Genomic DNA, 18353 nt, shown 5'->3' on the forward strand with positions numbered 1-18353 from the left:
GTAGGTCTGTCTCATTACAAATGCTTCTAATGCTTTTAAGTTAAAAAAAAATATTTTAGCCTCCCAATGAAACTGTTAGTGAACAATGATTTCACTACTTTTCTCACAAACTTCAGAGAATTGTGCCTTTTACAAGTAGAAGTAAAACTCCATAATCCGTTAAGACAGCTGCATTATATAAAAGTGTCTTTGAAGTAGCCTTAATCTAACGGTGAACACACAGTGCTATGTATGGAAGAGTTCAAATTAAAATTTAGCAAATCTGAATAAAATAAAATCCTACAGAAATTTAAAAAAGAGTCTTTGAAAAAAGATGGGTTTCTGTTTTTTGGTTTTGGGTTTGTTTTTTTTTTTTAAGGTTACCTTCCTGTTTCCCTTCCTCAGAGTTCACTTTAATACCTGCAATATTTTTGATTCACAGTATTTGGAGTTTTTAATAAAGCATGAAAGGTCTTGAGGTACAGAACCTGAAACTTAGTTCAGTAGCAGTTCTAAATTTTGAAGAAAAAGAACTTGATGTAATTTTCTAGGAAAGGTTTATACCCAAAGTGACTGATTAGCTTTAAACTACTTGGCTATAGACAGAAATAACCCACTGGGGTTATTCGAACAGTGAACAGTGGAAAAGCACAAGTTAATGAGAAAAAATGAGGTTACTCATAAAATTTCTCACTCAATATCCTACCCAAACCCAGCCAAGAAAAAGACGATTTCCGAGAAGAACAGAAATTCCTACGACATGATTTTCTAAAACACAACAGGATTTCCTAAACTTCCTTGGAGTAGTCAACTTCAGAATGCGAACACAGCACAGCTCCAGCTAAGTGAACAAACCAGGTTCAGAATACGGACCTCCACTTTTTTCAAAAGTATTCAACAGCACCAAGTAGTACAGGAAATAGGACTACTGATGATGATTAGAAGAGAAGAAAGTGTGTAAGAAACTTCACTGCGTTTCTAAAGATATGACATCAGAAAAGCATCACAATGCACCTGAGCCAAGGATGGTTCATTTGTTGTGATTGTTGTGGAAAAAGCTAATCCCTTTCTGTATCAGCCCTTCCAAATCACGTTTTTTTCCAACTAAAATAATCTGAGTCTTGATCTGAGCTGGATCTATTTGTAATTATACACATCCTTTCCAAAGAGAAGATATCTAGTATTGATTAACAACTTGTATCAGATGAGGATATAAATGCCACTGTGAGGGAAGCAATAGGAACTGAAGACCTGAGTATGTCATCTTCCATGGATTTATTTACTTGTTCTGCGGGTATTAGACAGATGCATTAGAATGTAACTTCTGGTGCCAAGTGCCTTAATCTTCATAATTTCCAACTATTCCTTTCATTAACAAATACAGACAAATTACTTGCAAAGTTAATCAATATAGAGAGACTTCCTTAATGGAAAAAGTAGGAAGAACAGATGGACTCTTATCCTTTCACACAGAGCACAAGGGTGAAACTAACTTTTTTGAACTTTGCACGTCTCTATCATGATGAAAAGACCATGTAATCCACTTAATCCAAGACCCAAATGGATCAAAACGATAGAATTATAAAAACAGAGCTCTGAAAAGTACTCAGATACTAGACAAAAGTCTGTATTATAAAATCACTCCTTATGCATATCTGATACACATTAGATCAAATCTGCCAGATTTTGCATTAGTGATTTTTGCATTAAGAATCCCTCTTTCAAAAAGCAAAAGCATGATGATCAGGTTCCAGGAAGAGATGCTGCTTTTCAAAGAAGAAGGCACTTGTGAAAAACTCTGTTTTAGTTCCGCCTCTGAAACAGAGACTGCTTCCCACTTTGAGAGACTTTGTTTGGTGGAATCGAAATATTTTAATAGCTTTGTTAGAATTAATGACTTATTACAGAAAGTACTTTAATTACCAAAGGGCTCCAATCTCCACTTCCCACGTGTACCAAACATTGTAAAAGGACCTCAGCATTAATAAAAAAGACCTTGGCACTGCCTTAGGCAAGTGTACCTCCCCCAAGAAATCTCTGCCTCTCCCCTGGAAGAAACAGTTCCACCACACTACAGGTTCCAAGCCTCTGAAAGAACATGGAATATTCAACCAAAGCCTTACAGTTAGAAAGAAGGTAGCTGAAAACCTCTGAGGAAGCATAGCACTACAAATATTTCATGTGTAAAAAAAAAAATAAAAATGACAGAAGAGACCAGTAACCTATCAAAACTTGTGAGTACAATTCTACTCAAAATAAGTTATGCAAGACAAAAAAGTGTGCTTACACAGAAAGTGTAGTGTTACTGTAATATGCATTCCCATGCCTAGACTACAAAAGCAGCAAATAATTCTTTCATGCAGATTTCAGCATGCGCTAGAGTAAGTTCTCTAGAGGGAAGCTGGCTATTGTAAAACATCAGCTAGCATTATACATTCCCGTTCTAATTAGACTGAGTACTTGATACAGTCACACTATTTTCTTCACATAATGTGACCTGAAGTTAGAGTGTATGTACTAAAATGCACAAATGCCAGGCTTTTGCATAAACACCATAAGCAGCTTCACAAAAATGAATGACACATTTAGGAGTTATTAGATAGATTTCTAACAGACATATTCCCACAGGAACAATAGAGGAAGCTTCCTCCTGCAGTCACACCGAACTGAACAACTATAACTAGAACAACCCCAGCGTGTGTCAACTTGTAAACATAGTACAAACTTACAAACAACGCAAAAGCATTATTAAAAAATAAACCCCCTATTTTTCCAAGGTAACAGCTTTTCAGGAGATCTGTCACAAGACTGCTAAAAATCATTCTACTCAACACTATTCATTCATGGCTGAAATCTCAGCAGCCAAAGTGAAAGGAGCTGCTGTCTAGCAACCTACCACCAGTGAATAAATTGTGAACATTGGTCTTAATATAAGGTAGCAAATCCTGCACCTGATCAATACCAATTGCAGGAACTCAGAAACAACAGAGACCTGCCAGAAGATGCAGTTAGAAGGGAAGCATACGGTTGAAATCATTTTGGGAAGGTGGTTACTGAGAAGTGGTGACGGGGAGAGATCACTTTCTATAAAAATCAATCCTTTCCCCCAAAGAAACAAATCAGAGTCAGCCCATGGCTACGTAATTATGGTAAACAAACTTTACAACTAATGCTCAGCATTTCCTGAAAGCCAGGACAAAAGAGAAAGTGTGTTTTAGTCTTGCTTTAAGTGCATTTTTCCAGATGCTTCTCAGCTAAAATGTGATGAGATTCTACCTAAAGTGTGCAGATAAAAAGTAGCTTTTATAGTACGAGGAGACAAACCACAAGCTCTCGATCAATAAATCAGTAGACGAGATTTAAGCAAAGAGGCAAATTCCCCATTTCACTAAATTAAAATTAAAGGTGAACACGCTTAAGGTGAGCACACATTTTCTTCTGTATATTCACATACAATATTTCCTAAAAAGACTTAGTCACTAAACAAGAAGTATCTGAGAACTTAAACCTTTTAGTAACTGCAAAAAACACATTTTCAAACAGACACACAATTCTCTCTCTCCTCCTCTCCCACTGCCTCAGCATCTTTAAAACAGAAAAAAATACCAAACCCAATTGGACTAGGGAGAAAATTTGTGCGCTCTGTGCCAGTTATACAAGCTGTATCTAAATTCAGTTGCATCCACACAGGAATGTCCAAAATTGATGATCTTCACCTTACAAAACTTACAAAATCAGAATCTGCATCACTTTCCACTCTGCAAGATTTTTCTTGGGAGTGTCTAATAAATTAGAATTTTACTATACAAGATTTTTTTCTCAGAAGTTAAACACAGTGCAGAGGAAGTTTGTGAAAAAGACTTACGTTAACCTATTACTATGTAATTAAAAAAATACATGTTGTCTTTAAGATTTTCATGTGGACTTCGCATCTGATTTTGGGATTTCTGAACTCTGAGACCTTCAAACCAATTAACAACAGAGAAAACAAAACAAAACAATCCAAAGAGGATACATTCAATGAAATCAGTTAAGACAACCAGTACAGCTACTGAAGTTAAGAGAAAACATTTCAGAGGCGTATCTGGTTCTGTGCTACAGACTACATAGATACATGGTAGTTCTCTAAAGCTTGTAATGCCTACATAATAATGAATATCCAGCTGAAAAAACATTGGAGACAAGACAGTAGTGTATCTTACCAAATCATTACACTTCTTTTAAAATAATAGATGTAATTTTAATCTAATACTACCTTCACATTAGGCTCAAGTGTGTATTTTCATAAATAAGGCAACATGGGTAGTTAATTAAAAATTCAGCTACCAAAATTTACTACAAATTTTGACTTATGATACTGCTGGGATTTTATAAACTATAAACAACATCAACTGTACATCATTCAGTCTCATGATTCAAAATAAGAGTAACTTAAAAAGAAGATCTTCTTTTTTCCATACATTAGGACCCCAAATAAAAAACACTAGATATTAAAAATATGCATATATGAGAGGTTACAGATCATTGTTGGAGGGGAATGGAGATGAACGTCACAGAAGAACCTACGCTGAGTAAACAGAATTGAACTATGTGACAATGACAAGAAGTTTTTTTAAATATATATATATATATGGAGTTTATATGCATATATATATATTTATATAATATATAGTGTATACACACATACAATCCTTTTACCTTTATCTTGCACTTCTTTTGAAAATCGCTCCCTTTCAATAGCTGATTCGCGTTCTATCCGCTCAATTTCAGCCAATGCATCCAACTCTACTTCATCATATGACGTTATAGTTCCTTGTTGCGAAACCTGTTGCTGTGTCTGTACCACAGGTGTTTGAGGTTGTTTTGCAGCAACTGAAGTGTTCTGTTGTAAAACAGGCACTTGATGTGCCTGTAGGAAAGCTGTCTGTTCATGCTGCGGCAAACACTGAGCAGCGTTTAGTGGGCGGTTAACATCCTGTGGAGTAACGGGTGTTTTAGAAGTCTGTCCTGGGTACTGCACATTAAAAGGAATATCACCCTCTGACACACTGCTGTTTTCCAAACCAGAAAGCATATCATCCTGCTGGTCCATATCCGAAGATCTTACACGAGAGAGTCTTAATGTAAGCTTAGTGGAGTCCTTGGAAGGAGAACTAATGATATCATACATTGCAGCTTTTTCAGTCTGGTCTTTTTCATCCTTGCCTAACTTCATTTTCTTTTGTTTCTTTTGCTTTCTTTCTGGAGAATCTAACAATATGTCTGGGGGAACATCTCTAGGTGATGAATAAGGTGGAGGCTGAGACTGTTGGATTAAAGGTTGTCTTGATCCTAGAATAATAATTCAGAAAAACTGAACAGTTATGTTGTTTCATGTTTATATAAAAACACACTAAATATAACCTACATAATTTTAATGTGTATATCTACATATATCTGTGTTCACAAAGGTCTAAATAAGATTGGTAGGAAGCACATCATTCCTTGATCAAGACGTAACCTAGATAGTTGCAGTGTATTTCCTAGGAACTTTAGCAGTCCACTGCAGGTAGGCAAGGGATCATTTCAGAGAAGATGGAATGAAAACACCCACCACCAAAAAAGAACAAATAAAAATAGTACCTGCAGGTTCAGAATATTAACTATTAGAAAATGGTCAATGAAAGCAAGTTGACTACAGAAAAAGGAAAGATCAAAAAGATTCATAATAAGGTCCAGTGATGAAGACTTAATGATCAGTGCATAGGCATTAGCTATTTCAGCCACACATTTTAATTCTTTTTTTTTTTCAAGAAGAACAAAACAAAACAAAAACAAACCAAAACATACACAACCTCCTTAACTTTGATTCTGACAGTTCATTTTCAACTTTTTAATTTTTATTTTAGGTAAAGTCATTCCAACCTCCCCCCCTTGTAACTATTTAGATAACACTAATTGTCTTAAGATATTTTCTCTGTCTTATCTCTCCTCCCCACTCTTTTCTTTTAATGTATGAAGTTTTCCTTCTACATGCACTTATTCCAGACTTTAAGTGTATCTAGAGAAGTTTTTAAAAGAGGACATTTTTAATTAAAAGCATTGTTCAATTAATCATATGTAAATATCTTGTTCCTCAAATTAAACTAGCTCCACATAAGTGTTAGCCCAGAAAAAAACTCTGAAAAACAGAGCAGCTTTTCAACCTGTCCTAATCATAATTTTTACCTGTAATTTTTGGCTTAAAAAGGAATACTGAATGGAGGGGAAGCCTTTTGGCTGGACCAATAGGGCCAGCCTCCTCTTGTTAAAGCAAACATTTATCAGATTTATTAATCCATTGGGAATGCTGGTCTTCAGAAAGCAGTGACTGAGATTATTATTAATCATTCAGTATTATACAAATCATTATAGGTCAGTATTTCTAACAATAATAAAAAACTAACTGTAATACAGGTCACCATGTGCTTCATTCAAGAAACACTACTAAACAAGAAAGCAGCTTTATTCTGCAGCTTAAATTTCTACTAGATATTTTAAGAAATATCAGGAATCATTAAGTAATGTACTGACCTGTACAAGAAAATAAGATGGATACCTCTAGCAAAATTTAAATTCAAATGAAAGGTGTGCCTTTACTGATGACTTCTTTGCACACACTGCTACACTTATTTCCTCTCCCTAGTACATTCTGTGAGAATACTTATGTATATAGAGAACAGGTTATGAAATGGGTTTATCTTACCCCTTCTTGACCATTGGCAACACCTTTATATTCTGGCAATAACATGCACAATGTTGGGAAGTCCTATTTTGACTAATCCCAATTCTCAAGAACTTTCCACTATTCTGCTTCCCCTCCTCAAATTAGATACGACACTCAACCACCAGTACTGAATTCCCAACTATACCCTGAAAATCTCTCACTTGTTTTTCAAGAAAAATTTCTATTTTTTTTGATGCTCCCCCTAGTACTGTCTTTTTTGGTAATTTAAAAGATTGTCTTAGCGTAATATGTAGCAGAAATCATTAGCTACTGATTTATTTATTTATTTTATGGTAATGACTACCACTCAGGACAAGCTGCATTTTCACTTCTACAAATACTACAGGCAGCTCAAAACTTTTCAAAGAGATCTTACTGACATCTTACTCTTGAATTATCTCTTACATGAATATTTCTGAAGTTGCAACAATTGAACATTTACTGGTTTTCACAGTAACACTTCAAATAGAGGACAGAGATTTGATTCTCCCTTGTCCAAAATTTTTAAGTAAACACGACAAGATTGTTCTGATTTGGCTTTAATTTGGCATTTGACACACTGAAAAACATTACTTGCAGACACAGTATTATCTTTGGGTAGACTTAAGGAGGTCAGAAGGATTTCAGTGCATTCCATTGAACAGACATAGAATCCAGTAAATGAAGAAACAAAAGCAAAAAGTTTTCCCTCTCTAAGGCAGCACTACGAATAGACATCTGTCGTGGTTTAAACACCAGCCACCAAGAAGGAGAAAAATGACTGCTACTGCTGAACCCAGGACAACATCTCAAAGTAATCTTTCTCCTGAAGGAAATTCCTGAAAAGTTGACAGTAAGGCCTGTAAGCTGCACTGTAAGTGCACATGTTCTGGTAGTAACTTCACATATTTATGAGATGTCTAATGATGGTTAAGCCTCTGGCAACTAGGAGCAACTTAGAAGCTACAATACTTACATACTGAAGTGAAAAGGAATTGAAAAAGATGAAGTGCTCTGGAACAGTTTCACACCACTTCAGATATTAGCAGTTTTAAACAGGTATCACACATTGAATATCTACCACATTCTGTTAGATGCTTAGACATCACACAAAACATCACCCATTCTACAGACAGAATTTTGTCTATTACTGTTGAAGTCAGTCTGCAATATGGGAGTCAGTCTTCCTATGGGAGGAGGCTTGAGCCATTGTATGTCTGAAAACAAAGCTCTTACAAGACTTCTTAATAACACAAGAAATGTTTGTGTAGAAAGAATACACAGACACACAGTTATGATCTGTTTGCTGAACCAGTTGAGATTCCAAGGTTGGTAAGTTTTGTTCTACCACATGCTGTCAGTGTAGAAGTTAATATGATGATCTTCAGAAACGATCTTTGGGAATGAATGGAATTTCAGCAGCTTTTAAGTCTAAATCTAGGGCTGTCCGGTAATTCAGGAGGGAAAAATCTGACCTTCTGTAGTTCATCTTCCATAGCATCAGTAAAGAACTTCATGCAATCACTCTTTATATGGCAGGAATACGTAAAACATGTGAGATAAAATTCTCCGCTGATTTGGGAAAGTCAGTGTATTATTACCAAATAGCAAATATTGACGGTCAACCAGATAATACCAAATGTAGCTGAGAAGCAGGTAAGATCAGTAGCAACTTAGACCTCTACAGAGAACAAATACACCCATCAACAGTACCTCCACAGTCTTTCAGTCATCCTGACCACCCATAATAATCCTGGAACTGGATCAATGTATTAATTAGTTTTCCTACTGATTTCTAGTGGTAGATGGTACTAAGTATAGAAGTAGTTTTATCAACTGTAGCAACTTTTAAAACAATTTTTTTCTGTGTCTCTGATTTCTTATCAAATCCTTTATAATGCAAGCAACTACGAAACGCATTGCGTTGGCAGTGACTTAGCCTTCTTAAAAACATAAAAGTTTCAAAACCAGTTCCTGTTTGCTTACAGAGCTTCACTCACTCATTGCACATCAGTAACTTCAGTAGCAAACAAATAAGCTGCTTTGCAGGAGACTGAAGACATCACTGACATCTCCATCTTACGTTTTCTGTCTACACACTTCCAAATCACACCACAGTAGTTGCATCTCACTTAAGCATTCATGATACTTTCTCTGACGATCTATAAGCCTATTCAGAGTAAAGGCTGCTTGCTTTTCAAAGCATCAAAGTCACAACACTGACCACTTTCTTTGTTGTGATCCACATGGTTAAAAACCAACTATTAAGGTTACCAAGAACTTAGGATTCACATATTTTACAGAATTTTAATGAATTACTAGATTTCCACTTGCACAATAACTTCCAAAATTACTCAAACTTCCAAAGGGTTGCTCAAAACCATATCTTCATATTTCTTTGATTCCCCTGCAGATAAAGGTTTCCAGATGTTGACAGAAAGTCTTTCACCCATCCTACATCCTCTTTATCCGGAAGCATCATTATCTATGCATGAAAGCTGGCAAAAACCTGCTAGTGAACAAATGAAGACTAATGTCTAATACTTAGTTCATAGCACACTGGAGAGAAACTTCAGGAACATTCAAGTGCTACACCTTTTTAAATCCATAGCAAAGTGATCCTCAAGACTCTAGGAGCATTGTTTAAGTGGGTACCAAATTGTTGTACAAACCTGGACACAGCATTTCAGACTTTTTACTGGAAAAGTCTCCGGAAAGAGAGGCTTTAAGAATTCGTATGTGCTACTTGTGGATTATTAGACTTCACATCTGAGTAATTACATTGCAAATAAGCTCCTGAAGGCAGAAGCTGGAGAAAGAAAAGAATCAGAGCATCCATTCTGCATTCATACTGATGTTTATCTGTCAGAAAGCTAAGAACCTGATGATGACAACAGAATCTGAGGAACACACTACTGCCAAAAGATTTTAAGAGAATGGAGTTACAATGTGTAAATGGAAGTGTCTCAGATTATTTTTTTTTTTTCAATTTAATGTGATCCTATTTACCACTTTCACATAAATAAAATGCTTTCATAAAAATGGGATCAGACAAATTCATCCTGGAACTCTGGCTAAACCAATCTCAGAATTGGTAATAATCATCTGGAGAATATGTGTCTTCAGCAGACTGAAGAAGAGAAAAACTATCCCTTCAAAAGGATGTTTAACAACTGCCCAGTGTTCTACATAGTCTGTATGATTTAAGTACAAACTGGAAGAATACATTCTAGGACTAGGTACTAGGATTGAGGTAATAATAAAGAGGTAGTATTCCAACGTGAATTTGTTAAGAGTAAGTATCATCAAGTCAAAATAATATTATTCCATAAAACAATCTTGTGGATTAAAGAGAACTGAGGGCCGTATTTAGCCTTTAGCATGTCTTTCTATGTAGTTTCTCGTAACAATTTCAGTAACAGCTGAGGAAGTATGATCTAGACATAAATACGGTAAGATTGCAGTACACCCAATAGAAAACGTGTTCATCAACTATCAGTTGTTCTTGGTAAAAATGGATGGAATGTAAGTGAACAAATGCAGATTTCCAGAGTACTATCTTAAGAACTGCAGTTTAAATTATTTGTTATTTATAACTTATCATGTAACAGACTTTTTTATTAATCTAAAGATCATAACAGCTTTTGGTGTTGAGTCTACCAGGGCTTTCAAAAACAGAATCAAAAATTACAATTTTCTTGACTAATTAGAATAACTTTTTGAAACAAAAGACATTCAGTGAGAAGCACAGAAAAATTTTTATTCACCTGAAAAAGAACAATTGTAACATCGTGAGAGGAAGATAGATAAGCTCTACAGAAAGATACCAATATGTTTAAAACAACCTGCAATATGAAGTCCTCGTATACAACGGAAGTATCATACAAACTTGTCTACAGTAGTTTCCTGACTACTCATCCTTCTAAGTCTTCAAATAGTTATAGTTACAACTTACGACAGTACAACTCAAGATAAACGCACACCACTTAAAATTCAGGCAAAAAAATCAAAAGACAAGTAGAAGCTCAGAAATGGTGGCTTATGTAAAGATGATAGAAAGAGACCATGCTGCTCTGCCTGGAGAAGATTAGATTAGTGCAAGATATGATAATGTTCTTTGATATGTAAATAACTGCTACAAAAGAAAAAAAAAAGGACATGAATGGTTCTTCCTTGCCCACTGCAAAGAAGTCAAGAAGTGTCACAGCTAACTGCAACAAAAATTATTCAGGCTAAGCATTAGGAGAAAAGCTTTCTAGCACTAAGAATTCAAATGGGTTGCATGGCAAGAATAAGGAAATTCCATTGTAACAACTGACATTTTAACAACAACATTTTTGTAATTGACATTTTAATAACAACAAAAAAAAGATGGAGGTTATTGGGAGTGATACTGGTACAGCTCATTCAACATCAGACAGGGTAAGATGATGGGAAGCACCCCAGTCCTTTCCTGTTCTATTTTCTAAAATCACTGAATCTTCCTCTAGAAATCTTACCCAAGTTTTGTACCAGATATAAAGAAATCATTGCTTATTTTGATAAATAATGCTGACATCCATTTTCAGAGAGGATAGCTTAATTTAAAATTCAAACTTAAAGGGACAGCATATGAGATAAAGAAAGAACATACACTGGAAGGTTTTTAGGCACAGACTGCATTCATTTTCCACTTACTCTGTCAATAGTTTTCAGGAAGGAGTCCCACCACTTTCTCCAGAGCTTCAAATGCCTCATGAAAAAACTCAGCTTTGGCTGTTCTAGCTTAGGACTGATGTATTCAGAAGGATGCTTGCAAGAAAATTAAGACTTGAAAAAAGAAACAAGAATGAATGTTTATTCTCGCCCTGTCAGAAAGAATCTTTTGAGTAAATTTCTTCCACCTTTCTTTTGAAGGAGAGAGGATGAGATGACACTTTCGCTTAACAAGTACTTTTGAGAGCACTGAAGTCTGTACACTGATCTGAGAAGATTCCTAATTCTTCTTGCCACCCACAATGCACTGAGATGCAAAGTGTGAAGAAAACTCTCTGAAGAAGTCCTATAAATCCCTATGAAAATAAAAGCAATCATTCCAAAATTTTCGGAAAATAATCAAATACACATTAAGAATTTCTGGAGGGAGTACAACTTATTTCTAGAGAAGACTGCAAAACCATATACTTTCGGAAGGGTTATTGCCAGTCCTAACTTAAGATATTTTCTGAGGAGTTTAGGAAACTGTATGGAAACAGGACTGTAAATTATATGAACACTTCTCTTTGGAATGCGATGGACTAAAATCATTGTGGAAAGCTTTCCTTTATACAGATCTTTAGATGCTGTCTTAAACAAATCTTTTCTGAGGTACCAAAGCTGCAGGAAACTAGAAAAAACGGCTAAAGGATTTTGATGTGTGACTGATCTTGGGTAACAGAATCCACAGAACATTTCATGAGATCAACAAAAGGAAAACAGTCCATGTTAATTCTTCATAGGTGAATAAAAATGATTTTTTTTAAGAAGGTAGATGTGGTAACATACGATAGTATGAAAGCAGAGCCAAAGGACAAATACCAGCCTAGAACTTCAAGATAAAACTGCAGCTGCTCTGGTACCTTTACTAAAATAGAAGTATAGCAAAGATTCCTGTAACAGAGAAATTTTATTCCACTCAGTAAGTGAATAAACAAAATCATACAACTTCTTCCGTCTCTCAAATATCTGCCTGAGTTGCAAACTTCTTCCTCGTTCAGATTCTGCCAAACAGCCAGCCACGGTCAGTCTTAAAGTAATTCAAGACTCTGCAATCACATTCTCCAAGTCTCAAGAAGTCCTTGCTACTTTCCCATCAAAAGTACAGTCTGTACCTATACCTTTGGTAATCACCTCAAGTTTCTACGTTATATAAGGAAGCTTAGATGTAACATCCTCCCTGAGATCTCTCTTTGTACTGATGATGTTTAGTGCCATTCTTTTTGTCCTCCCAAACAAATAATGAATTATTTTGCTAATTTTCTTTATCAAAGTGTGCAACCTTTCAACCAAACTTCCAAGGCTAATGAAAATACCAATTAAAAAAAAAAAAACAAACCACCAAACACAACTTTTTTACATCACTGGAAAATGTATCAGCACAACTTTCACTCCAAATAATAGGCCAAAAACGGTCAGGGATCCCACATTTCAAATATTACTTTAATTATCTACACCTCTCCCATACATTTCTAGAATGCAAGATTAGAGAAAGTAAATGTCTGGCAAGATCCTTGCAGCATCAAGTTCTCTCAATCAAGGTTCATTAATCTCCTTAAGAAGGCAAAATGTGTGCTTTATTAATAGGAAAACTAAAGCTAACACACAGGTCAATAAATCAAAAAGCTCCTCTTGTACTTTTTCAGCCCCACTAATGCTGAAACATTATAATCTAGACTTAAAATCAGATTGTTTTCAGAAATAATCTGAAAACTTACCCCTTCAAAACTGGGTTCTGACACAGCCAAGTGAAACAGCAGCAACTTTAACCAAAAGATAACTCAAATATTCTTCTGTCTGAGCAGTAATCACGTATCTGAGTGTAAGTAGCTTAGATTCACAACGCTGTTGAACTGATCAGCGTGACAAAGACAGAAAAACAACCACATTTAGTCTTCACCATTTACACAAGTCTTGCAAGTCCTTTAGCACACAACTTCATGAAATACTGATGATTCTGGCATGCTTATACAAGTACTTCCACTTGCCACTTGAGCCACATTTCTTCTATCACTGTTTAACACAGTATACGCCTACAGAAGATGAACTACAGAGATCACTCAGCAGTCATAGGATCATAGGATAATTCAGTTAAGAAGGAATCTCAGGAGGTCTTTATTCCATCCTCATGCTCAAAGCAGGGTGAGCAAGGCCACATTATGCAGAGCTTTACTCAGCCTGAACTTGAAAACCTCTAAGGATAGGAAATGCAGATTCTCTGGACAACGTCTTCCAACACTTGACTGTCCTCATAGTGAAAAGGCTTTTCCTTAGACCTAGTTAGAACCTCCCTTTTCAATTTAAGTCCGCAGTATTTTATCCTTCCTTTACAACACTGAAAAGCCTGACCCACGTCTTCCTGATAATCTCATCATAACCACAGAAAGGCTGCTCTAAGGTCCACCCTTGCCAAAGGCATCTCTTACCCAGGCTGCACAAGGCCAGTAACTTCACCTCCTCTGGAATCTCCCGTCTCCTGTTCTTATCCCCACCTAACCTGACCATCTGGAAAGACTTAATTTTGTTTACGGCTAAAGAGGAAGAAAGCACTGTTGCATCTTTGTTATATAAATATATACATAACAATTTATATTTTATAATATATACATCTTTATTATACATAAACACTGAAAAGGAAAATTAGAAAGAATACACCCAAATCCCTACCTTACCAAGTCTCATGAACCTCAGTCATTGCTTCCTATGGATAATACTAAAAACTGCAGTATGCATTCCAGATTTTAGCATAAAGAATTATTTTGAACAGATTTTTCCTCTGTTCCCTCACCAGACTGACAGTTCACCCTATTCCTTCCCCACAGCTGATTTTTTCAGCCTTCATTTATGATATATGTATTGAGTTCACTGCACTACATTCAATTTCATGTCCTTAAGATTTCATGATTGCAAATAAGAGTTGCATGTTAAAACACTTTTGAGCTGGTTAAGCGTTCAATACTCGTAATGCTGCCTTTAAACCATTTCCTATGCACAGCAACTGAAACCATTCTTCTAAAGAACTTAATCCTCATACTGGAAAGGATTTAAAATCCTTCTGTCCTCCATGAATTTGAGCCTTGATTTGAAAGATGATTAATCAATATTTTGACTTTTAGAAATTTCTTCTGGATCAGGGCTCAAAATAATTTTGTATCGAAACATAACATACCCTCTAGTACTACCTGAATACAAAAGTCAGGATGAACAACTAAATACCTTTCTAAACATTCTGTTCTTTAAAATTGGGAAAAAAATACACTGATATATATGACTGCTAGACTACCTTTAAGGGTTCCATCACTTCCAGCTGGAGAGCACACTGACTGTGGTGATCTCAAGGAAAAAGATGCAGCATTCCTTATTGAAGGATCGCCATCCTAAAGAGAAAATGATAAAAACTAACATTAGAAATATGAACACTTGGTAAGAAAAAAGACTGAAATTAGCACATACACTGATAAAACAGATTTGACTAGAAAGCATATAAGAAATATTAGAAAAATACTTACTTACATAAACATATTTGTAATTTAGACTGCTATTAGATTATATAAGCAACATTCCAAAGAACAATCAGCCCTAAGAATAATCTATAACCAGAACATGAACATAACAATAAATCTATGTACATGTCTTCTAGCTAGATAAGCACTTTTGGTACACATTAAGATTCCATTTAGAAATTTTCTGTTGCAAGCACTCATAGTGAAGAGCTGAAAAGTGGCAGATGCATGACCTCTATACAATGTCAACTGAAAGAAATTGAGCATAAAATGAAGATTATCAAAACAAACTCATAATTTTTTTTTCACTTAAGCTACCCTTAAAGCTTAATTTCGAATGTGATCTTTAACAATTAAGCAAATTAAGACTTTGTATCATCAGGACTGAACAGAATCTCTAGCATTCTCATTGCAGCAGCTGAGATAGTCTCACGTAAAACATAACTGGAGTGACTTTAGCTTATTATTTCCTGTCTCAACAGTTAGATACAAAAAACCTCAATGGCAGTATAAAGCACCTCCCCAACATAGCAAACAAGTTCTGCTGTCTTCTTAGTTCTACACAGAACTGCTTGAATGCAATTCATAATTTCTGACATACTTCTTTATAATATAATAGTAATGACAATGTCATGATGTCTGTACTCTATCTTTAATAACATAAATGTGTCCTTCTTACCCAAACATTACCTTAAAATTAAACACGAAACCCACTACTCAGACTACCACTTAATGTTCTACCTGGGGTTTTTACTGCTTTCACGGAGCCCTCTGCTGGTCAGGAATATACTTGTTCACACAATGCCTTTACTAGATTTAAAATTTCTTCAGAACAGTATTTCCCATTTTTAGCAGTTTGTTGTTTTTTTTTTTAATACAACAGCTATAGGAATTTTTGAAGGAAATAACAAACTAACAAACATGCATCTATGAAGATACAAGTTCTATAACTGTAAATAAACTGCAAAAAGTCAGTTCTTTTAAAGAGTAAAGTCATTCTTTACTTCCATTGACAAAGGAAGTCGTCAGAGAAATTCTAAGGTTATTTAACCTTTATCCTAATTAAATTGGTTATTTCAGTAGCTAATATTCTAACATGGTTCCTGTTGAGGTAGCTCAATACATGCAGTTCTTGCATTTATTTTTTTTTTCTCCTGAATTATCTAATAAATACCTTTTATCCTTTCCACTAGTCTCAACCCAACTGATAGAATGTTAGAAGCCTCAATTGTAATTACGTTGACACATGTTTGCATGGGAAAAAATCAGCAGCCAGTAGTAAATTAGAAAGCTAAATTGGCATTTCAGGGGGAGAGCACCCCTCACACTCCCTGTGACAAGGGCCAAACAGCCAGTTTCCACACATGCACAGCTGTAGACTAGACAGTATTAACGTTACACCTTGTGAAGGTGTAGATGACACTGCTTACAGAAAAGGAAAGAGCTTGATATTCATGGACTGAAAGTGCTTACAAGTCAAAGAACACAAATCCTTAAGAAACCAGATTTCGACAGTTGCGTCATCCACGGACACTTAGAACACAATTCTATTAGACATTTTCCACTTAGTGTTTTTTGAATTAAAGCGACCAGTGAGGGTATGCTCTATGTTTTCATAGTCTGCCCATTTTGAATGAGTTACCTTTGTAAGCTTTCATGAACTAGGATGTGGTTGCATTGCTTGCACCATAAAATTAATGATGAATATTTTTAAATACTCCATCTTTAGAATTATGAAGTTATTCTGAAGTAATTCTTAATTAATATGAAATTTTTCAAAAATCCTGTCTTACCAAACCCAAGATTATCTTGATAGTTTAATACAGTTGGATGATACATGTATATTTAATGCAAAGAACAATGAAGACATATAAAAACATAAGACTGATAAGACTAGTAACTCTCTTGGAGTTCTACTGTAAACCTTGCAATGGATTTGGAGAGTCTGGAGCTACTAGTACACTTGTTGAATACAACACTTTTTTGCTTCCACAAGATAGTTCAGGAAGACAACAGTCGCCCACATTTTTTTGTAAGCTCAATAAAACACAGACACAATCACACTCACCCAAAAAAAAAAAAAAAAAAAAAGGCCTGCTTGTCACCAGGTTTTGATGAGAAAACAAAACTGAAGCTCAAGTGCCATTAACAAGATTTTGCGTCAAACTTGAAGAATCCCAACAAGCTTCACCCACATGGTGAGATGCTCATTAGGGAGAAAATTAATCAGTAGTTCGAAAAAATGTGGGAGAAAGTTGTGGGATTTTTCCCATCAGATTCAAGACTTCAGAAAGAATTTTTCCCTTGTGAAATAAAAGTCACTAAAGGAACACATCTTACAAAGAAACCAGGCCATAAAAGCATGTAAAAGATCAGTAAGAAGAGATGTCCATAGAATTCTTGCCTCAGACAACACTACTCTATTACCCAATAGGTTATTCAAATACATCAAGTCTAATGGACAGTTGCAGGGATCTTCGGAGAGACAAGTTAACTATGCAACTATTTACAAGCTAGTATTGTTTTCACCAACACATTGCTACAGTAACTGTAGAGACACTCTACCATTTCTTTAAAATAAGCTCACATATGAGTTTATGTGAAGATTTCTTACTTTTCTTTATTTCTTCAGAATGAATGCTACAAACAGTTCCAAAGGAAAGAGAGATCCAGCAAAAATTAAATCTCACACAGTCAAGTCACACGGTTGAGTGTCATCAGAAATCAAAATATATTTTCAGTGGCTTTACTTTGTGTGATTTTTACTTTGTGTGATTTTTTTACTTTACTGATTAACAACATAATAAAGGATCTGACTTCTGAGGCAGCTAAACACATACTTCCTTTATCATAATAAATATTTATCATAATAAACTGATTTAGTTAACATACATCACTACTTAATCTGTGCACCATCTGTAGGTAGTCTTCATTTGAGCCATGTCTAGAATTATCAGCATGATGATTAGCTGAATTTCCAGACAATTGACTTGAAACTTTATTTTCATGGAGATTCCTCATCCCAGCTGTCACAATGGGACTGGATACTGAAGCTGAAATACAGAAAGTATAAGTAACTATATTAATATATTCACACACTCATCAACTCTTAAAAAGTTTCTGAGAAAACACCATAATAGTGGATATTTATGTGTTGTACATGTAAGCTCTTGAATCTGAACAAGAATCTTTTGCCACAAAAAACTTAAATAAAATTCGGTATCTAAGATTTTAATTTTCAAGAGAATTTAAAACCTAAATTCCATGTACAGATTATCCATGTTACTATCCACATTTATTTTAATTACAGTCAGTATCACAGTCTTACTGGTTATAGAAAACTTTGCTTTCCTCCATATAACTGATTTTCACTGCCTTTAGTCATTATCAAGGTATTCATGAGGCATACAACA

The 18353-nt window shown here is 35.3% G+C and overlaps 1 protein-coding gene across 8 annotated transcripts in view; it reads right to left on the reverse strand.

Annotated features, from left to right (window-relative positions):
* NIPBL (NIPBL cohesin loading factor) overlaps window positions 1–18353 on the reverse strand; it is a 155012-nt gene that overhangs the window by 65535 nt on the left and 71124 nt on the right. For 7 of the 8 annotated variants that reach the window (XM_061469478.1, XM_061469477.1, XM_061469473.1 and 4 more), the window contains exons 7-9: window positions 17833–17993; window positions 14721–14814; window positions 4678–5310 (exon numbers count right to left, since the gene is read on the reverse strand). In XM_061469478.1, coding sequence (XP_061325462.1) covers window positions 4678–5310; window positions 14721–14814; window positions 17833–17993 — 888 coding nt within the window. The remainder of the gene's footprint in view (window positions 1–4677; window positions 5311–14720; window positions 14815–17832; window positions 17994–18353) is intronic. The other variant, XM_061469475.1, reaches the window with a different exon arrangement.

Source organism: Pezoporus flaviventris, unplaced genomic scaffold (genome assembly GCF_033815535.1).
Source record: "Pezoporus flaviventris isolate CSIRO_AGI_PZ_B2104156 unplaced genomic scaffold, CSIRO_AGI_Pfla_v1 ptg000057l, whole genome shotgun sequence".
NCBI lineage: Eukaryota > Metazoa > Chordata > Aves > Psittaciformes > Psittacidae > Pezoporus > Pezoporus flaviventris.